The sequence below is a fragment of the Diadema setosum genome, chromosome 2 (assembly GCF_964275005.1).
Source record: "Diadema setosum chromosome 2, eeDiaSeto1, whole genome shotgun sequence".
In the NCBI taxonomy this organism is placed as follows: domain Eukaryota; kingdom Metazoa; phylum Echinodermata; class Echinoidea; order Diadematoida; family Diadematidae; genus Diadema; species Diadema setosum.
This window is the reverse complement of record NC_092686.1, coordinates 24,595,949-24,620,866: the sequence shown is the minus strand read 5'-3', so window position 1 is coordinate 24,620,866 and position 24,918 is coordinate 24,595,949. Positions and strand designations below refer to the sequence as shown.

General features: G+C 37.4%; 1 protein-coding gene across 1 annotated transcript in view; it reads right to left on the bottom strand.

Annotated features, from left to right (window-relative positions):
* Positions 1 to 7,186: 7,186 nt before the first annotated feature.
* LOC140246240 (acylamino-acid-releasing enzyme-like) overlaps positions 7,187 to 24,918 on the bottom strand; it is a 28,154-nt gene continuing 10,422 nt past the window's right edge. The window contains exons 6-22 of the mRNA XM_072325696.1: positions 24,543 to 24,691; positions 23,728 to 23,957; positions 21,927 to 21,967; positions 20,524 to 20,645; positions 20,145 to 20,202; positions 19,272 to 19,372; positions 18,549 to 18,689; positions 17,721 to 17,851; positions 16,855 to 16,940; positions 16,031 to 16,111; positions 14,818 to 14,906; positions 14,137 to 14,247; positions 13,295 to 13,343; positions 11,712 to 11,742; positions 11,182 to 11,284; positions 10,624 to 10,730; positions 7,187 to 9,822 (exon numbers count right to left, since the gene is read on the bottom strand). Of these exons, the coding sequence (XP_072181797.1) occupies positions 9,723 to 9,822; positions 10,624 to 10,730; positions 11,182 to 11,284; positions 11,712 to 11,742; positions 13,295 to 13,343; positions 14,137 to 14,247; positions 14,818 to 14,906; positions 16,031 to 16,111; positions 16,855 to 16,940; positions 17,721 to 17,851; positions 18,549 to 18,689; positions 19,272 to 19,372; positions 20,145 to 20,202; positions 20,524 to 20,645; positions 21,927 to 21,967; positions 23,728 to 23,957; positions 24,543 to 24,691 (1,730 nt within the window). The 3' untranslated portion in view covers positions 7,187 to 9,722. The remainder of the gene's footprint in view (positions 9,823 to 10,623; positions 10,731 to 11,181; positions 11,285 to 11,711; positions 11,743 to 13,294; positions 13,344 to 14,136; positions 14,248 to 14,817; positions 14,907 to 16,030; positions 16,112 to 16,854; positions 16,941 to 17,720; positions 17,852 to 18,548; positions 18,690 to 19,271; positions 19,373 to 20,144; positions 20,203 to 20,523; positions 20,646 to 21,926; positions 21,968 to 23,727; positions 23,958 to 24,542; positions 24,692 to 24,918) is intronic.

Below are 24,918 nucleotides of genomic sequence, written 5' to 3'. Positions count from 1 at the left end.
ATGAATGTTATGTTGAACACAAACAGCACCCTATAAATCTATTACACAATCATACATAATTTGCACAATATCATTTCTCTAACCTTATAAAGCCCGAGCTACTGTGACCCTTCCCAGGCCCTAGATCCTACATGAATGTAGGATCTGGGGCCTGTGAATAACATTACATGAATGTAATATTAATAACAGTCGGCAGGCATTACGAAGGGCCATAGATATTGGACATATATATGCTAAATCTGTATTGTCTGTGAAGTGAAATATGCACCGTAGAATGCAAGCACAAGGATGTGTGGACCTACATGTGCACTTTGTTGCATTCCGTCCTCTGTACAGATTATGACGATGAATGGGTAGCATATATAGAGAGCATCATTTATATGTCAACTTCCAGGCCACACACCGGTGTATTGAGCTTGTATAGAGGTCAGTTTGTTTCACTGTTACTATACCTCCGTAGAGAGGCGTGTCTGAGTTCATGTACAGTGACGTGTGTCCCAAAGCATCAGTGCTCGTGGGCTTTTGTGTCAGTGCGAGATTGCCAATCTTATCTGAAATAGATCATAGCTCCAAGTCTTCTCCCTGCCTATCATCCAATGAATGTATTTGAGGAAAAGATTGCTCCTGTCGGCAATGATAATTGCTATGTCAGATACAGTATAGTTACGGCTTGACTTTAGCGGTGACCAGTTGGCCATGGGCCACTAAAGATTTGTGTTGGGCCACCAAACTGCCATAATGGATATCTTTTTTGGTTGTCAAATTGGGCAGCTAAGATTCATAATGGGTTTTCATGATTCCTTGTATTTAAGGCCACTATGTTTCGTTTAACATTTCGTTTACATTTTAAGATTGTAATGGTCCATAGGGACCATGAGAAAAAAAAAAAAGTTAGTGTCAAGCCCTGCTGTACTTGCCCAATGTTATTATGTCAAGGGGGATATGTACTCCAGTAATCTAAGAAAGGATTGAGTACAGTGATGCTGAACTAAGTTGTATCAATGTCGATCACAAAATTTACATGCTGTCTCTCATCAGAAATGCATTGTCTTTATATTGTAATGTTGCACTGCCCTAAATTAGATCTTATAAGCCAGTTCACAGTTAGCAATGGTCTGCAATGACCTCTGAACCACAGACTTTTCCAAACATAGATAGAAGAGCAGTTGAAAAACAAGACAAGCAGTGATTTACACGTAAGTGCCAACTGTTGTTCATTTGACACATTCACCTGTACATACATTGTACCAATGTGCACTTGTTAATAATATGCCAATTGATTGCATAGTTTTCAAGAAGACCTCTCCAGTCTTTCAAGTACCTTAACCCATTTCCTACAGGAACATGGTGGCCTGTGTATTGAGTCTATGGGGATTTCAGAATTCAATATGGAACCGGTCAACTATGAGTCAATTTCAAGAGGTCCGCAGTGGCCTTTATCTGCATATGCTCAAGACTGTAACTGTGAAATGGTTTAATATTGCGCTGCACAGTGTTTAGGCTACCATGTGTGGGATCCATTCTGATGCTATTGCACCTGTGGACCAGTTCTTCATGACAAGGGATATATATCCTCCTAGATATTTTATTTGAGTGTCGCACCACCGCAGATGAGCATTATCTCCTTTCTCTTTCATTGGTCTCTCCTCTACACACGTTTGTTGATTGTTTGTTCTTGGTCGTAAGCTGTGGTGTGTTTAGGATGCCACATGTTCTTTAAGTTGGATATCTATGCGGTAGGATATACATGGTTTTACAACTGAGAATTCAGTTTGATTTGTTGAATGTCCTATGAAATTGATAACAGTTAACTCTTAAATGCTTTAAATAGAGAATATCAATGAATTTATTCAAATTGGAACATATGAACACATGTTATTCGAAATGAAAAAAAAAGCAGCACTAAAGATATTATCACTTAATAAATATATGTAATGAAAATGAATTAGTTAGAAGCATAAAACATACTGCTTTATTTTACTGTCTTTCACACCAAGAGGAAAAAATATTTATGAAAATTATAAAAGACACTATTTTCAAATATCTGTTTAATAGTATGAGTATTATTTGAATTTCACAGATCTACATATAAAAGCTTTATGATTGATGATATGATATATCAGTCCTGATGTTATATTGGTAACTTGTACAGAGACTGTACTGGAAGTAAAATGTCTTAAGCTCTATATATGTATGTCTTAAAATCCTTGTATTGAGTTGACCTGCTGCAATGGAGAATGGCTGAGCCACAAGGATTCCAGTCCCAATTATTATTACGAGTCACTTTCTGTCAGGCCTTCTCTCCTTTGACTGGTGAAATTGCCGAGTTACTTTGTCTGTGGCACCAACATTAGATGTATCTACATATACATGTGATAAAAACCTAAAATGGCATGAAAATTCTTCATCCTGCCAGGAAAGCGCATGTTTTAAAGGGATGGTACAGTATTGGTGGAGATGAGAATTGGGCTTTTAACTTTTTGCGAGATACCAAGAAAACACTTATGAAATAGTACAGAGCATACCATTTTAAGAGGAATTCAAAGTTTATTTGATGAAAATCGGTTTTGGAATGACTGACACATCCAAAAACAAAGTAAAACAAAGCGATCATAATAAAATGTGGGTCCCACACTTTATTAGAATCACTCTGTTTTGGATAACTCAGGCATTTCAAAACCAATTTTCATCAAATAAATGTTGAATTCTTCCTGGAATTACATGCCCTTTCATATTTCATAAGTGGTTTCTCATTATCTCATAAAAAACTGTTAGAAACCTGAAATTAGGTCTCAACGATATGATCCCTTTAAGAAACAAAAGACCAAACATGTTAGTTATCGTAGTCTCCAGCAGCGACCGGGATGCATTATTGATGTTAAACTGTAAAATCCATTTCTGAAGCAGACATACACAAAGTTATTTACCTCTACTACTGGCTGAACGGATTTCACAACTAACCTGTTTGTGATGGAACGCGTCTGTAGTTGCTGCCACTGCATGGCAGCCACGCAACCTGTGATTGCGGGTTTCGTAGCAACAATGTATTGTCATGACATGGTAAGTAGGAGGGGTCTCGACTCATCCCTCCTTGATGAGCCAAAGATGAAAAGATATAACTTTAGCCATGGAGTCTTCTTATACATATGTACACCATGTTTGTGACACTTTTGTTGCAGAAGCCGAGACCTCTTTTTGACATACATTTGTACGTCTGTCTATGATAGGCAATGAAGTACATGTTTCATAGCACAATACATTTCCCTTGAAAACATGAACGGAAGAAGTGGGATGTCAATACCATTCATTTTGTCAACCAAAGTCGTTTTAATAGAATTGCCTGTGATTACCTTGCCACCTTCTGTGCGTTTCATGTATCTGTTTTAGTTTTCATGTGTTATATCTCCAGCTGAACCTCCTCAAAAAAATTGATGATTGTATTGGCTGAAGAAAAAACAAAACAAAACAAAACAAAACAAAACAAAACATTTGCTGTGACCTGCTTGCTGTGTCTAATTTATGTAGAGTCATGCTGAATTAAATTCAGTAATGGATGATGTATTCATGGTTTGGGTTATATTGTGTAAATATGTGAAATGTCTATAGATATTCCTGGATGCATCTGGGGTAAAGTCTTTCAAAATGAGCAAAAATAATTTCATCCACCAAAACATACAGTGACTGCATGTAGAAATTCTCTTCTACAGCCATGGAATACAGACAGTATTTTCTTACCAATTGAGGCAATGACGGATGAATACTATTGTGTGCTTGTATTTATGCTTTCTCCCTGTTTTTTTTTTTTTTCTCAAAGGCTGAGTTATTCCTGTATCAAGCCAATTCAAGATAATATGCATTGGCCTGGCTCTATATTCAATATAGGTTGTTTCACAGCAGTTAGAAAATTGAGCTGCATGGAAGTTTTCATGTCACCTTACTGCATTTGCAGTTGGAGTGCATACAACGAAATCCAGCAAGGGATGGTAATGTTGTGCATTGTTGAAAATGTCATGTGCTTACCGTTGTGTGTCTGAAACTGTTCCAGCATTTTTTCTTGTCACTCATATATCCTAATTTTTCTTGCTCACATATTACCTTGAGATGACTAAGTGAGGTTTGTCAAAAATGTAGAGATATAGTATGTATATATGATGAAATTATGATATATACTATGGGAGATTACACTTACATAGGAGTCATAAATTAAATTTTCATGTCTCAGTGATGGTCCATGGACAAATGTAACATTTTGACTGTAATAGAATTTATTTTGTGTAGATTGTTTTTATCATAGGTCGGCCTATGTGGTTGCCATGGTGAGATGGCCATGTACTGTTATCAGTCACTGTCAGATCGCTCATATCTAAGTACCATTTCTGCTAGCTAGTTCCTGTGATAGCTCCGAAGCGGCACCATCAAAACTTGCAGGAAAAGTATCAAGATGTGTGTGACACAGATGGTTATCATGTGAGTTTTCTAGCCATACCAGCTCTCTAATAGCATCACTTCCACATGAGTGCAGTGGCACCTGCGTCAAGGTTTCTGACTTTCTCAATTCTTTATTTTCTCTTTGTTGTTGTTTTGTCTTGTTCGTTTGTTTTTGTTGTCACTATGTCATTTTTAATTTTGTATATAACGACATTGTATGAAATTTGTGCAATCTTGTGAGGTAGAAAGCTGCCACTGGTACCTTGCTGATCAGGCAGCGTTCAAGATTCCTGTAGCCATTGTCGGTATGAACGCAATGGATTTAGAAGATACCATACTCGGCCAGTGGTCTTTTGATTCCAACAGAGGGATGGCACTCTTTGACTTTGCTTTGCTGACTTTGGTTGATTTGTCTTGTACATATATACAGTAGTTGGAAATTTCAGGTAGTTTTTGCGCCAGTACGCGCCATTTGTGCTCAGAGAAGCGTGTTCCCCCACTCGGCCATCAATGCCAGGAGTCACCTTGATACGGCACATCAGTCAGCGAAGTTAGTGACCCTTTAATGTATGCAGTCCTCCAGATTTTTTGAAGAGTTTTTTCTGCTTTATTTGGTGCCAAGAGAGCATGTGACAAGACTTAATCCCTTGTGTGCTTCAAGTGCCGATTGGCACAGAAAACCCCAAAGCGACACACAGGCTGTGTTAAAGGGACTGTACAGTTCTGGTTGAGGCGAGGATTTAGCTTTTGTAACGTTTTGCGAGATATTCAGAAACCACTCTGTGAGATATCAAAGAGCGTGCAATTCTAAGGGGAATCAAAAGTTTATTTGATGAAAATCGGTTTTGAAATGGCTGAGATATCCAAAAACAAGGTGAAACAAAGAGATCCTAATAAAAGATGTGGCTTGTCGCCTTTTATTATCATCACTTTTTTGGATATCTCAGCCATTTGAAAACTGATTTTCATCAAATAAATGTTGGATCCTTTTTAAAATTGCATGCTCTTCCATGTTTCATAAGAGGTTTCTCATTATCTCACTTAGGAATGTTATAAACCTGACTCCTCACCTCAACCAGTACTGTACAGTCCCTTTAAGTCCATGGCACAGAAAGGTTTAAATGCTCCATTTGCACAGATTAGTCAAGTGTTCACATGGACATGTACAATGTAGTTCTTTACATTTCTTCTCATACTTTGCTTTCCTTTGATGTTTAACTATGTAAGGCACCTTAACTATATAAGGCACCTTTAGATCACCTTGAACTTAATCATGTGTCCAACATTAATATGCATTGTCTGTGATGACCAAGACGTTGTAATGATTTGTATTCAGAATTTGTTCTGGTCAGGTGAGCCCATGCCATGTGGAGATTGAGAATGATGGCTCCTACCTTAAAGGTCTTGAGGGTTTTGTTTGTAGACTTACTGCGCAAGAGAATATGTGAGAGATCCCTCCCGCGCACCGATGTTGCTCAATTTTTTTTTTTTTTTTGTAGCCGTGTTCTAGAGAGGAGCAAAGGTGCTTTGCTTTGTATCAAAAGTTCCTGGTTTCACCACAAATTTAGGAGTGTTACACCCAAGGATTATTCCAGTTCCCAATATGTCACATGAAAAGTTGAAAGAAATTATCAAGAACCCATGAAAAAAAAAGCAAAATTGGCAAATGTGTCTGCAGGAGTATTCTGCCAACAACACCCGTGCTGTATAACTTGAACATCCTGCTCCAGAGGTGAGAACATACAATGTATATACAGGCGGCTCCCTTTGTGATGAAGTCCTCAGGACAGGAAATTTTCTTTTGTTATATTGAAATTTCATTATCGCAGAACAAATTAAGTACAACAGGTATATGAAGAAATATATCATTATTTTAGTTCTTGAAGTTTTACTTTGTTGTAACAGCATTTCGTTATGGCCTGTGTTTCTTACAAAATGAGCACACCATATTCCTTATAGTGCATTGGAAAAGTGTTTTTACCTTCTGTGCATGTGTTGTGTGAAATTGCAATGGGAGTCAAAAAAAATTATTTGCAGAGCTGCCATGTCTCCCTTATTCATTAGGCTCTCTAAAACTTAAATATTTCATGTCCCAGCAATTTCCAAAAAGGCCACCACAGCCATCAAGGTTCCAGGTACTAATTATAGCATGTGAGGGCAACACTATCTGAATGGAGTTAGTAGACAATTTTATATTTGTTATAATGTAATTAATACAGCTGTGATCAACTTATGTGTATTGTCTCTGTCTTTGATTTGATAGGTAACACAAGTTGCACAATAAATACATGTCTGTTTCTTTATCAAAACAACAACAAAATATGATGTTCAATTTGTGTTCTTATGCAATCTTCCGTAATCTTTCTGCTCTCATCAAAACAATCATACACAAGCAAGCACACACACACATGTATACATGATATACATGCATACTGATATACCAATGGTATACTGTAAAGCAAGAAATTTTAACAAATTTGAGTCGGCAACCATTTTCATAGCATGAAATTTTCACATATTGCCACTGGCATTAAATGCATATAGTGTAGACAAGAACTTTTGCCTGCATTTTTGTATCGCGAATCTTGGTTCTCATAAAATTCGCAAAATTAAAATGCATGTGAAAATTTCTGGTACACTGTACATGCACACACAAACACTACATCTTGCACACAGCCTGTACTACATGTATCTATATAGCAAAACAGCTGCAGACTTTAATTGAAGACTGTGAACATAAAAACACATAAATGCCATTTTCAAAGTTTTCTAAAAAGAAAGGTCATCAACGGAAAAAAAAAAATATTTTGAATGACACTACATTTGTTACATTACAAAAAATATTTTGAAGATCTTAATAAAATCATTACATATATTTTCATTAATTTATTTGTTTTTTCAGCAGCTTTCCATCTCAAATACCTCAAGTTGATAAGAATGGAGATATAGTATTTGCATTCAAACTCTTCAAATGTTCCTCCTTCAGTCTGCAAGGACAGTTTCTCCACAAAATTTTCTTTTATCTGTCGTTCATTCTCATTGCGAAGGCTACACCTGCTAACATGCACGCACTCATAGTACAATGTATAAACTTCACCACTCCCATCCAATTTCATGACTTGTCGACCACACAAAATCTTGAGACGTGAATAGTAACTGTTGCCGACATATTTCACTTTATTGCAAATGGAGTAGCATTACATTTGTTGTGGTATCTAATAGATTCTTTCAGTGTCCTGGAATACCACAGTGATAAGTTTCCTATTAGAATATCCTTCTTCTTTTTTTTTTTAAAGTAAAAAAGAAAAAGCACAGGTTATTGTATTGTCCTCTATACAACCTGGAATTTACATTTTCACTTTCCAGCCTCTGACGTATATGTGGATGCATCTTGTGTCTTCTGCATGGTTTCCATAGTAACAGAGAAAGTTTCCCTGAGTGCAATGTCTGCCCTGAATACCTCATGGTGCAAATGGCAAATTAAGACGACAGTCTACTTTCATGAAAAATAAAAACCAAAAATCCAAAAATCGAACAAAGCAAGCTCTAATTCGGAAGGTTTGGGCAGTCATCTTTTCTATTCTGCACGTCATGTATTTAGATGAAAACCTGGGGAAAATATGCATAAGAAAATTACATAATTAAAGTGAAAACATAGTTCTCATATACCTGCAGAATTGTCAATTTTTGCTTTAAAAATGCACACATGTTTTAAAGAATGTGTGGGGAAAACAAGCCCTCTGTAATAACGCAATTTCAATCGGGAAACAATAAAAAATGTGAAATATTAGCCAAAAAGGTTCGCCAGAAATACTACAATCTCAGAGCATTCCCACTCGTGGTTACTATTTTTTTTTTTTTTAATAATCAATTACTGATAATCGATGCATCAGGTTAAAGCAGTATCCATCAATCTCCTGGAACCAGAGTGAACTGCATGCAGCTCGTTGAAAAATATGAATGCCATGGAAACGGTCCATCATCGCATAACATTCTACCCTACCTACTACTCAATGGGGAGGGCATTTCAGGAATAAAAGTTGTGCAAATCGCATCAGCCAGAAACGTTTCTTAACAGACCCTTTCAATGTATTGCAAACAAATTTCAGGTGGTGAATGATGCATTCCAAATTTTTGGAAATGTACCCAAACGTTTTGGGTGGATAGGTACATGTAATAAATATCTAATGAGAAGTGCATAAGGTACCCTTTCTCAAATTCTATTATTCCAACTTTTCAACAGTCTAGTGGTTTACTTCATTTCAAGTTTTGAATTTACGGCACATCTAATTTGGGTTCTGTGAACATCATTCCATGATTTGTTAGCAAGACAGGTGTTACACGATGCAATCCACATCTTTTCTTGCCATAGAAAAATTTTCAAAATTTTCAAAATGACTACAATAATTGAAAGATTTTACAGTGTTGTTCCGCAAGACTTGTTTTTCTGTTATCAATTTGTTCACTTGTCAGGTGAGGTTAGAGTATAACATAGGCACTGTGATGCTTATTTCAGCTGACTTTACTCCAAATGAGATCAGTGATTTCCACTCATACGCATGCATGCTGAAAATTAAATGATTAGCCAATATAGAAATCTTTTGTTACATTATCTGCTTCAAGCTGCGTGACATTTCGCCCAAGCAAAGCATGCACTTTAGTGCACACATGCAAACCTAAAAAATGTGCAGCTTGAACTCCAAAGTTCATTGACCCTACCTGCCAAAACATAGAAAATCCTTCATAAAATCCATAAAAATTCCTGGATCACTACCAAAATTTGATCATCTGTTCCTTGTGTCATTCCCAACCTTTCCTGTAAGTTCCATCCAAATCCATTTACAACTTTTTGAGGTATTTTGCACACAGACAAACAAACCAACCAACCAACGCTGATGAAAACATAACCTACCCCCTTGGCAGAGGTGAGAACACAAATATATAATTATATTTTGTGCTTTATAAATTCATATGTCATATCATATACATGTATATGTCCATACATGTCCATAATAATAGCAGAGTATTTGTCTGCACTAGAGGGCTTTGATACGAAATTCTAAATTGCTGTCTTTGTATTATATGGGAGAAACTGAATTAAGACACAAACAGACAGACAAACAGACAGAGAAAGGGAGAGATACATAGATTTAGAACGTAATTAGCAGTTACCTATCCCATCAAGATATCAAAATGTGATTACTTGTAAAGGCAATTGGTGAGTGGATGGTCAAAATAATAATAATAAATTCTCGCTAATCTTTGTAAGTGCACCTTGGAGGTTCAAATTGACATTATAGATGTGTAGTGATCCACGTGTACATGTTCATGAAACAGTCAGCCTCTGCATCCACTTTGCTGATGGGATGGCTGTTGTCTGCATACATCAGCAGTCTGTGGTTTAAAGAGAAAATACCCAGCTTCCTATGAATGCCTTCAAATTTTTGACACAAAAAAAGCTACTAAATTTACATTTCAAATAACAAACACACCATTCAAATCCATTACTGCTGAGCTCACTCCATGTCACTCCTAAACAGCCCAACTTCCAATCATGAGCATTCTTCTTCTTTTTTTTTTTTTTTTTTTTTTTTGGGGGGGGGGGGGAGCCCTCCATGTTGTTTCATATCCGTCCTACAAAAATGAATGCATGCAATTTTTTAGTTTATCATACACTGTGATGCCCTTAAAGGACAAGTTCACCTTCATTAACATAAGGACAGAGAGAATAATAAAGAGCACTTGACTTGCCTCTTTCTAAAGACAATGGGAATAATATTACCCATAATATATGTCAGTAACAAGTCAAGGGAATGTGTACTTTTTTCAAAAGATGAAATTTTGTGAAATTCTCTTTATATTTTCCTTACATTGTTGTACGCATGTGACATCATACACTGCAGTAGTCTTCTCATCAAGCGGTGACTGCACAAAAACTTCAAAAATTCATAACTTTTAAACGGATTGTGCGATTTTCCTCAAACTTTCAATGACATGTTCTACTAATATTGCTACATTCTCTCAATCCTTATGTTAATGAAGGTGAACTTGTCCTTTAACATCTTAGCTACTGTAGCATGATCTCCCCCCCCCCCCCCCCCCATATGCACACCCTCACAAATCTAATAAGGATCAGTTCATGTCTTGTTCGATTTTTAGTCATTGCTACTTTAAATAGTGCTCAGGAATCCTAACCTTGTTTCCACGCCCCTGGCTTTGAGCATTTCATGAAAGCGACGCCCTTGATGAGGAGGGACTCGCAGATCTGCAGCGCCCAGCATCACGAGTGTTGGCGTTTTTACCTGAAGAAAGGACAGAATTCAGTAATGTCACAACTCACAACTGTGAAAGCAGGGTTGCGTAAACACTCACACAACTCATATAGAAAAATGAGGCAGGTTCGAAAGAGAACAATCAGGGAGATACCTTTGTGTTATACACCATGCATCTCAACAAACAATCATGATTCCCAAATCAAGGAGGCTTTACATTTCTCTTGTTAAAGCCACTGTTTACAATTGGGAGCAGTGATTAAGAAAATGTTTGAGTTATCACATTTGATGCATAAAATATGTGAAGTTCAGTTGTGTCCCTTCCAGAGCCATCATCACATTTTGGAACAATCTTCAACTACTAGTCAATGAAAATCTTTCCTCATTTTGTCTTTCCTTCTTTCTTGTTTTGTTTCAGGATTTTGTTTTTTGGGTTGTTTTTTTTTTTTTTTTTCTCCAACCAGAAAATAATTTTGTTTACCTTGTGAACATGTGCCATGGGAGAGGAGCTGAACATCTTGCTCAACATCTCTGGTGAAGGAGGCGTGGCATAATCAAAATCATGTCCAGTCTCTGTCATTGACCTTAATAGATAAACATGCAAAAGTGTGTGAATTGTAGCCAAAAAAAAAAATAAAATGTAAAGTACTACTTGGGAAAGATAAGTCTCTGAAAATCACTATCAACCTCCACACAAGTGAATATAAAAGAAGAAGAAAAAGAATGTTCATCAATCTCTCATACTTTGCTATCAAATAGATGCCAAGACGACAAGGAACTCAATGTTTAATGAGAGCTCCTTCTTTTCTGAAAGGAATATTCCTTTCCACAACAAAAAAAAAATAAAATAAAATAAAGGAATAGTACGTAGGTCTGAATCTCTATGTGAGTACGGTCTGAGGTTTTTAATCTCTTCCTTGTGGCTACATAAGATAAAATTTATCATCTCTATCTCGGAACTACTGACTACAAAAAATCAAATAAGAGTCAAAATTAATAAGGGTGTCTTACCAGGAGGGAATATCCGAGACCCCAAACATGGCTGGAAACAATAACAAAAAAGCAGATAATCATGTAAGTCCAGAAACAATCAGATAGCCAGAAAAATACAGCCTGTTTGCAAGATTACCTGGCTGTGTTAAAATATTCACGATATCTCTGTCTGGGCACATGAAATGACAACAGTAAGGATGATTGATGGAGATGGCACGATGGAGATATATATCGCAGCCCACTTTACCCTCAAATATATCTGGAGACACTGTTGATGCTGTTCTTCCTTAATAATGCAAGTAAACTCACTTGACCTATTTAAATCCTTAAAAGGGGAATGAAACCTGCTACAATACTACACTGGACAGCAAAAGAAAGTACCCACTTCTGTCAAAGGCCGTACACAAAAATTCACCCCCTAGAAATAAACAGTTTTTGTACACAGGTGTGCTACAATGCCCCTTACTAATCACATGCACATAAGCAAGTGAATGTCTTCATAACAAGGAAGAACTTGACATGCCCAGCATCTTGGTCACTAAATCAAAAGTCCCACACAAAAGCACTTTCCACCATGCAAAAATGGCCACTGACTGGACAACATTTTTAAACAACCAATATGTCAAAGTGAACACCTGTTTTGTCAAAATGATGTTAATGAGTGTATTCTGTATTTAGGGATGCTATCTTTCCTGATTATGCTAATTCTCAGAATAAAATCAGTTAGCTCTTTAAACTGGACATTACGTAACTCTGGTTTAGCAAACTTTCATCAGGAAAATGATGCCACGGCTTGTAAGGCTTGTAAGGCTCATTCTGTTACATTTTGTGACTTTTGATTCAGTGACCAAGATGATGTGCATGTCATTTTTTCTTTGTTATAAAGATAATCACTTGCTGTTGGGTATGTGATTGTACCAATGGATATTGCAGCATACCTGTGTACAAAAATTGTTCATTTCTAGGAGATGAATTTTTGTGTGCGGCCTTTGACAGAAGTGGATACTTTCTTTTGCTGTCCAGTGTAGTTGAACACGGCAGCAAAGTTTGAGGAAAATCAGACAATCTGTTTATAAGTTATGCATTTTTAAAGTTTCAGTGCAGCCATCACTGCATGAGAAGAGTACTACTACAGTTTGTGGCATCATATATATAAAATGATATATAGAAAACAGACATAGTTTGACATATTTCAATTTCTTATGAAAAGTACACCTTTCCTCAACGTGCTATTGACATACATATGTATGCTAAAGGTAATATTTTCAGTATTTCCCTTGCTTTTCTGAAAAGAGTAACTCAAGTGCTCTTTAATTATGCTAGAAAAATAAAAATATGTTGAATTCTCTTTATACTTAATTTGGTGTAACTGTTTCATTAGAATATGTGAACATTTACAATCACGTACAGTGTAACTTCTCTATCATATGTCTGATTTCAATTAAAATTTTCAGCATTCTATTAATTTGACTGCAATCTCTTTTCAATTTCAAAGTCAACATTTTTTTTTTTTTTTTTTTTTTTTTTTCAGAGGAGGAATCCCCCTCAAAAGGCCAAATACTGACACCAAACCCTTTATTGTACTCTCTGACCACTCATACCTGCAATATCTGTGACTGGATTCCTCGTTACACAGGCCTTGTAAAAATCCTTGTTGTGAATAACCATGCAGAGTAAAAAGGAGAAAGGGTAAGAGAGGGAAGAAATCAATAATCTGCATGTTACACAGCTCTATACTATTAAACTTTGTGATGACACATGAGACATTTGAAGGATGTACATATATAAAAAGATGACAACTTTCACACTAGCTTTCATTTTCATACACACTTGTACAAAGGCTTAATTCGGTTTAAGTAACTCATGCTATGAATAAAGACAGATTGATGAAGCAATGATTAGCTAGTAAAAGGCAAGTAAGCTAGGCTCAGCATTATATTGTAGTTGTGGCTCGGTGACCTGTTACCTGGTGGCCTGTGGCCCGGTGGCCTTAGGGGCCCCTAAAAATTGAAATTGGGCCATCAAATTTCTTAAAAGGCTATCTTTTGGTGGCTCCATCGGCCAGGTCAATTTCAAAATTAAATATATATTTCCTTTTATTATGGGCCACTACATCTCTTTCTTGGGCCACAATAATGTCAAAGTCAAAGACTTTAGCAGCCTGAGAAGGAGACCTGGGAGAAAAGTTAGTGTAACGCCCTGTGTATGCACAAGATAAATGAGAAGCATGAACATGTAATTGTGATTTAAGGTTTTCAATGTCATTTTACAAATGTCTGTTTTAGAATGTTTTATACCATTCAGTGTCAGGTTGACTACCTGGATCATATCAGCTATTTCAAGAAAGTCACAAAGATTACAGCCTCCTCTATAACTTACTAATCTCTATGCTCATAATTAGTATCAAGCATTTACGCTATTCGTTGACATTAACTCCACTCACTGGATACTGGCCAATCATGTGTGTCGACAGAAAGCCCCCGTGTGAGCCACCCGAGACTACCACCTGTTCAGGGTCTGCCCAGCCTCGCTTCAAGACTTCTTCAGCTGTAGTCTGCAGTTTAGACAGTGGATGAGTAAATAGTGAATATTTCTTTCTACACAGCAAAATCTAAAAAGGACATTTTTTACTAACTCACAAAAAAAAAAGCATGAATATTGATATGAAGCACATACAGTGTGTACGTGAGAGCAATTGATAGTGTATGCTGGTTACCAACGAAATGGAAGAGCATGCAATTGTAACAATTAAATCTCTGCCATCAATATGTGAATACAAGTCATTTGGGATACATATAAACCATGATTGATATCTTCTTCTTCTTTTTTACTTATTCATTCACTTTTTTATGAGTCAAAGACTGAATCATTCTGTCGCCAGAGTGAAGTCAAATCAATTATTGATGATAAAATAAGCTGATTTCTCAACATCCCTGTATTTTGCTCTCCACAAAAAAAGAAATGAATAACTTTATGTACATGTATTTGTCTCCAGAGTACCAAAAATACTCATGATCACGTCAATATTGAATAGCAATATACCATGTTCAGTGGTGAGACAAAGCAGAAATCACTTCGTGGAATATGAATGACATTTCCTGTTAGTGCCAGCCACATCTCCTACCTGAACATCCTGGACGTCATTGGTGCCCACGCGGCCGGGGAGTGAGTCCACGGAGGCTTGGCCAAAGCCCACAGAGCCTCGGTAGTTCACTGGCAGATGGACAGAGGTCGTACAATGTATATGAAACAAAACTACTATGAATGCACTCATACTGTATACTGCTCCATGGCATCACAGGATTTTAAAGACTTAAAGGTTTCAGAGACTCGGAAGAGCAAAGACACAGAACACTGATGTACAGTTGCTTCCTTGAGATTATCAGAATGTAGTACTATACACATTGAATAGGCAAAAGTCATGCACGTGACTGCATACAATATTAGCATGGGTCATTAATATAGCACGATACTGTACTTTGGGCTCAATACCTTCAAGTCTACATACAAGACATATCTTCTTATCTATGATCATATATGCTATATGGTATTAAATCAAAGATGCCAACCATGTAAAAAGTTTTAAAGTATTCTGAGGGCTGAATAGGCATATTTTTGGTCAAAACATTATATTTTTACCTTTCCTGTTAATAGGCATGTGTTGCAGTACAATTTGGGAAGAACAGTTTTTTCCATGAAACCTGCCATAGTTTTGGGGGGGGGGGGAATTGGTACAAAATATTGAAGGGGAAAAAATGGTAACAGTTGGCATATCTGTTAAATGATACTAAGGTCTACATGATCCCACAGACTCTTACAAAAGTCAATAACAGAAAACTAACAAAAACAAATGATATATTGGTAGTTGATAACAGAATTGAGCGTTATTCCAACTTCTGCACAGAGCAGCACAGTAACCACAAGCTTGATTATAATTTGTCTGCACTGCCCAGCAGTTAAAATAAAACAATCTCTCATATTTTCTCCAAAATTCTGAAAGGGCAATCAATTAATCAGTGGAGGCATGGGGAATTGTACTATCACCTCTAAAAGCGGACGTATACAACTGTGTTACACAGCTTGGATTCTAAACTTGTAGAATTTGACATCGCAAAGGACATCTCCTAATGTCACAAAGGTCCTGTTTGGGTTTTTTTTCTCTCTCTCTCTTTTACATACAAATAAAACCTTGATAACATGTTGAAGTAGTGTCCCTTTGAGCTATTTGATCCTGAAATGCCAAAGGCTACGCTCAACCTTTCATTCTCACATACACTACCACAGCTGCAAAAGGAAACGGGTGAATTTTTGAAGAAACTAAAACAGCCTCATCTTACCGAGAGCAATGACGAATCCCAGGCGACAGAAAGCTGTAGAGAAGAGAAAGTAGTCTCCTGCATACACTGAGTGAGGTCCCCCTGGAGAATGATCAAGAAGTTTGGCAAAATTTAAAAGCTCTGACTGGATTCACTTAAAGGACAAGTTCACCTTCATAATGTGGGTTGAGAGACTGCAGCAATATTAGTAGTACACATTAGTGAAAGTTTGTGGAAAATCTGACAAACCGTTCAAAAGTTATGAATCTTGAAAAATTCTGCACGGTCACTGCTGGATGAGAAGACTACTACAGTGTACGATGTCACATGCATAGAATGATATAAGGAAAATATAAAGAGAATTCAACAAAATTTCATATTTTGAAAAGAGTGCACATTGCTTTGACTCGATACTGATGTATGTTAAGGGTAATATTATTCTTCTGTCTCCTAAAAGAGGCAAATCAAGTGCTCTTTTATTATGTGAGGAAAGTGAAAATATGTTGAATTTTCTTTATATTTTCTTTATACCGTTCGACGCATGTGACATCACCAGCTGTAGTATGAAACTTTCAGCATTTTGTTTCAATTTTCCTTTAATGCACTTCAGGGCGATAAAGTTGCCTGGAACATAGAGTGTCCATTTACTTTAAAACAACTTTTCATGCAACATGGGCAATGTTTGGTGTCACTGTTGCTTAGTACAGCATGCAATTTCTAAAATGTGACCCAAGAAAGTAAAGACATTAGGCTGATGGCAACCACTTTTCAAAAGAATAATGCATGTTGTGATGTCAAAAAGATCAGTTGCAGAATAGACATTGACAAAGCAGAAAAAATCTCACCATGAGGCCATACGATAAGAGGAGGTTTCTGTGGAGAAGAACTGTCTGCTGCGGGCTTCATGATGATGGCTTCAAAGTCCAAGTCCCTGCCTATAGAAGTCAAATATGCAACTGGTTAGTAACATTGTGATGCAGACCACTACCACAAAAAAAGTATTGCTCTCTCAAAAACATTTTGTACCCTATGCTTGCAGTATTTGACCTCCAATTTAATGCCTATGTCATTACTTGATAAGACATAAAATGTACACATTTTGCAAGCCACTAAAGTCCTTCCTTAAAAGCTTCACCACTATCATCATTTTTTTTTAATCTATTCATAGGACCAGGTCTTAGATTACTACAGAAAATTAAAAACTATTTATCAGATGCTTGATAACACAAAATTTTGACAGCAATAAAAATGGATGCATGGTCATAGAATAATGTAGACACTTCACTTAAGGTTAGCAGTATTTAAAATGAAACATGCTAGCTTTTCCGCAATTAATAGAATAAAAGAGGTTAGTTTGTAATCAAGATTTGGAGAAAATATGAGGGCTTATTTCAAGATTGAAATGAGTATAGGACAGAAGAACCAAAGTCTATGGAGAGAGAACATTTCCTTACAATGCCTCCACCCTATGGAATAATTTACCCCAGAATTTAAGACAATTCACTGATATCAATAGATTTAAGTCTGCTTTAAAAATTGTGTTTGTTTTGTTGTTTTTTTACAGTGTAAGCAAACATGAAGCTTGGTACCATCATCTTAATTGGAATTGTACGTTTTTGTATAATCTTCCAATTTTTTTGAGCACATATGGACATATACACTACGTGTTATGTGCTATATAAGCGCTGTTAACTATCCTTAATTATTATACTGGCCTTCCTTTGACTGAGGTTGTAGTTGTATGACAGACCACTCCAAGTCTGAGAAGTTCACACAAGCCTCATGCAGTGGTCTCCACACCAGACTCGTTGCTTTGCCATTCTTTGGCAGAGTGCCAAGAACCTATAAAACAAAAGGATCATTCACACTTACGGTGAAATAGTACAGTATTTTTCTCGGTACTTTGCGATGTGAACACAAAGACTTTGATAGCGAAATAACGCCGTATTTAGGGAGGTTATTCCAACTTCGTGCGAATTACCCAGCGAAATTCAAGTGCGAGCCCTGTCGTGAAATATCACCATTTGTATTTCTCAAGTGGCTGAACACGCTCCCTGTCTTCTCCCCATAGGAAATATGCATATGCGCAGTACAATATCTCCAAGAGGTGCTCTTTCGGGCCAGAAATACCACAGTATTTCATAAATGAGGCTGGTACCAACTGGAATACTGCAGTATCTATTTCCATGGTATTTCCCATAATGAGAAAAGTGACAACAAATTCCATTAGGATTACATCCCATGATATTTAACACTACTAATTTCTATCTGAATGCACCTAAAGTGAGGCTTTGAATTATCCATTTGTATTTCTTTCTAGTAGTTCCAGAACCTCAAACAAGGGGGAAAAAAACTTGCACACATTGTTAATATTTAAGGATACACCATAGAATGCCTCAGCAGTGATCATCTCACATCAAATGTGGTCTCTAAACCGACCCCCCCCCCCCATCCCCCTCAGGTTATAAGGAACAGTCAACCCCCAAATCCTTGCCAGCTGTGTGAGCTATTGGGTAAGAGTTCCTTTCATCAAACTGACCAGTTGCCCCGAGGTGACGGGAGATGATCTATAGGCCAGGACCAGTCCTTCCAGGTGGTCACAGAAGGTCCAGGACCTGAACTGGGAGTCGTCGGTCACCCTTGTCACTTCTCCAGTCCTGATGTTGACTGTAATCATGGCCTGCATTGAACGTGTGGGATTGTATTAATGTTGCCACCATTTACCAGTTTCACTCTAATAATGTCATAAATTCATCTATATATTAGAAGCATATAAGCCTCTTTTCCTCAAATGTATTAAATATGACACTCAAAGCTACTGAGTCACTACTCCATCCTATTGCAAGACAGTCCAGTGCTGTGATAAACTCAACTGCATTGGTTAAGTCCATTTTCAGAAAGGGAGAAGAATCCCTTTCAATATGACTTGGCTTTGTAGGGCATGCTTCCATGACCTACACACAGAACTGTATACAGCAAAACACACTGTCTATCTGTGCCTCAGAAACACAATTACAATTTGTATGTTGTGTCCTATGACACGATCAAGTATCCATCACATAGTATCGGTTCTATATCAGCTCAATTTCAATGATAACTATAATGTACATTGTACACTTTAATAGTCTGTTTTCTAATGAGAAAATAAAAAACAGATTTGACAAGACAAACTCTCTCTCTCATTATCAAATAGAAGTCTACATTATAGTTCACTAGTGTGAAGTTAGACACACCTGGTTCTCCCCAGCGCACACACTCTTACCTTGGAACTTCTCCACATACTGCTCATGATTAGCATCTCATTGTCCAGCCAGCAGCCTCGGCCCAGACTCGCCACATACAGACCAGGAAACGGGTTTGCCACTGATGACACGACAGAATGAAACGTGCTTAACAGGTGAGTTTCTACACGTTATACAGTCCAACTTGCCTTTGCGGTCACCTGTCTATAGCAGCTACAATTGTACCTGCCATATGTAACCACTAAAAGATCCCTCCCCCCATGAAAAAAGCCATGTTAAAGATCCTGTGTACAGCGGCCACCTGTTTAACGCGGCCAACGGCCACCAATTTGTATCCCATGGTAGATGATCAACTGCATATGGTAGCCAAGTACTCACACATAGCCGCAGCCAAGCCAGATTTCAACATTTATTTTTCTGCTTTACAGCCATGCAAAGGTAGGTCAGGCTATCGACAGCAAACGCTTCAATGACTGCCATTGCTGCATTCACCCACCATTCATGATTGACAGGTTTCACTGCACTACAAATAAATCGCCCATGAAAGTGCCTAAGAGTTTGATTCCTCTATTCATCTCATGCACAACTCACTTAATATTGCAAAAATATCTTGCCATATTTTATAATCCTAGAAAGCATTGTATGGTATCTTTGGCAATTTCTGGTGAAATTTAAGATTCCACAGTAGGGGCAAAAACAATACTCAAATTGATACAGGGTGTTGTATTTGCTTGGAATGTTATCAAACAGCATTAGTCTTAGTGTGACAACAAGTGGAGCCAACGGTTTGCAAGATTCTATGAAGTCTTGTATGAAGACCCTCTCCTCCACCACAAAAACTCCAAAGACACCTTGGGTAATTCTAGGACTGGTATAAAAGATTTTCTCCTTACCTGTAGGTGATTGTACGATATCCACACCAACCCTTGTCTCCTTACTGCTCCACTCACACTTGTTCAAAAAGAAACAGAACAAAAAGAACAAACTTGAAAAGAATAAATACTCATTAAAAAAAAAAAAAATACATATCATGGCAAGTTTTGACACAATCATATCAGTGGCCAACAGTCAAATATAATGTGATTATCCCATAGACTGTTCACACCGACACAGTTAACACACACCAACACTCATACAGCTCATGGAAATCATTGGTAATATCCGATATCATTGTCTCACTATTAAAGTTTACATTCTTTTGAAGGTGGGATTGGGTGATTTGCAAAACTGCTATGGGTATTTGGTATTCTGAGAATTGTTGTCTTCATGTACCACCATAAGCTGTTCACACTTCCTATGGGGTCCATGGCAGGAGTTCCTCAGATACACGAGGGCTGATCCATCAGGATTAAATCTCGGAGACGACACCGACTGGTCCGTCACACTGATCGGCTCTATAGGCAAGAAAAGGAGATGCCATTATGCTTGATATTAGTGCAGGAAATGTACAACTTTAACTGCTTTCAAAGGACATAAAGACAAAAGACGTTTGTTCATCATAATATCATGATAGTCACTGGTCAAAATTACACATAACATACATAACTGCTTTAAAAAGTGTTTCAATCACAGCACATAATATTGCACATGCGTAAAATTAATTTTTACAATTTTGGACACCTGTCAACTTTTAGATAAATTTTGCAATTAATCAAGTTTTCACAGATCAACACTGTATGTAACAAGGAAATAACAGATACAAAATAAACACACTATATCTGATTCAAAGTAAGACATGTCTCGAAACACCAGAAGTATTTTGTTTTCCTTGAAACACATAAAATGCCATCCATTCATAACAGATAAAACACTAGAATGGCACATTCAAATATTTTCTCAGCCCACCTCTAGTTTTGGTGACGCAGAATAAATATTTTCCTGACAAATTCTATGATTTTCTTCGAACAATTCAGGCCTTTTCAAGTGCGCTAAACAGTAAAGATATCTCTCTAACACTCGTGTCAACATAACAGGATGATTTCAAATCAAATTCTGTAATTTGTTTTTAAGTTTAATCTACAGTGCAGTTATCCTGATTGCACATAAGAACTTTCCACCTGTAGTGACCTTACTTCATTTAAAGGAAATTCTTCCTATCGTATGTAACTGTATAAACTCAAACAGTGGCGGAGCTATTCAATTTCCATAACAATGTGTCAACAACACTGTGCCGTGCACAGCGCAAGCTCTATTTGATTGCACCCAAAAACATAGAGAACTCTATCTCCAAATGACTATAGTTTTGTAGATTTCTCAGCAATTGTTATGACTTCTCAGCAATTGTTATGCGTTGGGAAAAGAAATATCAAGTTAAAAGCTCTGAAAATGCATTCCTATTGGGAAGTAACAATGTTTTAGTCTTGATTAAGAGTAAAAAAATTTGATGCAATTACCACATATATGCTCTGCCTGTGCCTGCTGACCAGTACTCCTGCATTGCAAAAAAAAAAAAAAAAAAGTGAATAAACACCAACGGTCTGATCCTACTTGATCTCCACATTGTGTGAGGGTGCATGAGATCACCTCATTCATTTCCATACGTGTAGCATACGGCCATATACATGTAGCATACGTCCAACCTACGTACCCAACCACTAGCGACAAAATGTTCTCATTTATATGCAATAAGGAGAATTCTACTGACTATCTCATAACACGAACAGATTCGTACTTACTGCAAACTCCACTTGCAAGGTCAAGATGGTAGATGGCACCCCTGTTCGCAAAACAAAAACAACAAAAAGAGATTGGAAATTCACATGCAATGTAAATAGTCTCAATGCCAGTGTAAACATCTCCATACTGGAGAGATATATGTATTCTTATACTAACCAGGAAAATATCAAGGGGGGACTAAATGTCACACAATCTCTGTGAAAACAAGCATTTAAATGCAACAAGTTTCCTTAATAAAAAAAAAAAAAATCACATATGATGTAAAAGTGACTCTTTAGGTTATGCGACAAGATTGTCAATAAGACTGTCATTTTGTTGAGTTTTGTTTTTTGCTCCCTACACAAGCAGGCTAAAAATGTGATGTTTTGATATAAAGGTAGGAAGCATACTACTCCTGGCATGATCACTGAGATCGTACACAGAGTTATGTAAAAAACAAAACAAAACAAAAACAATGAAGAACTAGATATATCGCTACGGCTACTGATATGCCTCCGCCATAATGCATGGTTCTCCTAATAGGTCTATAGTACAATGTCTTGACAATGTGTGATGACAGTTTCACACAATTGGCAAAATATTAAAATGACAGGTTTGATACAAATGTGCTGAATGTTCACTTTCCTAGAACTAGGTTCAATTGGATGAATGATTAAAATGTCAGAGTGCAGGTATTTGGGGAACTGATGATTTTTACTTGACTTTTGACCCTTTTATAAGTTTATGCATTTAGTAATTTTCAAGGTATTGAGAAAAAGTATAATTTCAGTATCAAATGGGAAAACAGCATTATCTAAACCTGGTCTTTGACCTTTGACCTCACAGTTCCACAGAGAATCACTGTTAGGTAGAACATGCATAAATATGTAAGTTTCACGATGATACCTTGAGTTACTTTCGAGATATGGAGGAAAAAGTGCAAGTTAGCACTTTCACTTTACCTTTGACCCTTTGACCTTTGACCTTTTGGCAAGAAACTTCCCCAAAAATATATATTGGGTAATACAAGCCATACATCAAGTTTAAAAAAAAAAAAAAACCTTCCGGCATATTGCATTTTAAGGAAAGTAGTGATATTTTGAGGAGTTGACCTTGAACTTTGACCCCCTGACCTTTGACCCATGACCCCAACTTCCCTGAATAATCACTGCCCATCGGTACAAGCATATATACTAAGTTCCATGAAGATACCTTGAACCATTTGCGAGATATGGAGAAAAACATGAAATTTCAAATTTTTTTTCACAAAATAACCTGTGACCTTTGACCTTTGACCCCGTGACCCTAAAATCCACACAAAGTATTATCCCCCAAGGATATACCCTCATACCAAGTTTGATGTAAAACCACCACACGGTTCTTGAGATATCGACAAAAACAAAACGGGACGGACGGACGGACGGACGGACGGACGGACGGACGGACGACCCGAAAACATAATGCCTCCGGCCACTTCGTTGCGGAGGCATAAAAAGTTACCTCAGATCAAGGAACAATGACAAGGCCCCGCATTTATCACACATTGTTTGTATAATGGGCAAGCAGTTTTATCACATTCATGTAAACTTGTTTTAGATACATGTGAACTGAATGTTGTAATAAATCATACCATGATAATTTATCACATAACAATTTATCTGTCCTATCAGTGAAATATTAATTGTCATCATCCTTTGAAGAACTAGGGCCTTCAACTGGTCCACTCTTTAAAAAAACCTGTGGGTCAAACTATTAGAACAGTAAAATTCTGATTGCCATAATTAGCATGAAGTGAGGGCATAGGAGGATGTTTGTGATTACTTCCTATTGCTGCAGTAGACTAGCCCCACTCTGTATGGCTCGTTCTGCCATCCGACAAAGACTATGCCGCTGTCATCCGGCGTCCAGACTGCCTGCCCAGCAGACACAGCAGCGGGCTGACCGTCCGGTACAGTGACCGTCTCTGTTCGAAGGTCCAGGATGCACGCAACCGGCCAGTGCCTGCCAGTCAGGAGTTCCCCCCACTCCTGACGATACAAAAATTGATCGCCCTGCAAGGGAGAATATTTGCCTAACAGTCAGAATCCAGATTGTAGCACACAAATGAGAGCACATTGCAAAAATCATATGTACACTGTATATTTATAATATTAATCCAAAAAGTAACAATAATGTAATGTATCATAATATAATTATATATCATAATATCAAACACTTTACAATACTCGTCAGGGAACATTCAAGCCACACGGTTAATATTTTTTGAGTACATATGCCATATATCAAAATACAACCTAAATGTCCCAAGTTATACAAGTACACATATTACCAAAAACAACCTGTACTATCTTACATTAGACGATATAGTGTATGGTAGTACCTATGTCTTATGATACAGTTCTATTCTGATAAATGCTGTAAATAACTACATTCACACTTACATACTGTGAAGTTACTTCCTGATTTGTTCATTTCACACACATGCATACATACATACACTCAATGACCGTAAGACACCGAAAACGATCAAAGTTCTCATCACCTACAACCAGACATGTTGGACTTTCAACACTACAAACACAGTCATTTCAAGGGAGACATTAGCCATCAATCTTTGCTTCTTTGGCAAGTCAGACCTTATTTGAGTCACTGTCATCTTTCGTTCCACCGGCAGGGTCAGCATCCTTCGACTTCTCAAAGTAGGAGGAGGCTTTGGCCTGCTTCTTCTCCGCCACGTACAGCAGCCTCGTCTCATCACTCGACCACTCAAGGCAGCCAAACTCTCCTACAAATACATAAGATGGAAATTGACTAGTAGAGGAGTAAAAAGTCAGAAAAATATACCATGAACACTCATGCATAAGGTATACCATTTCAGTTGGGGGTGCACCTTATACACTATTGCAAGTACCTGTGTCCATGTTTGTTTGTTTTTTCCACCCAATGTCCAAAGTCGGGGTGCACCTTATACCTGGTATGCATGAGTGTTCAGTAACCAGAGAGGGATTTAAC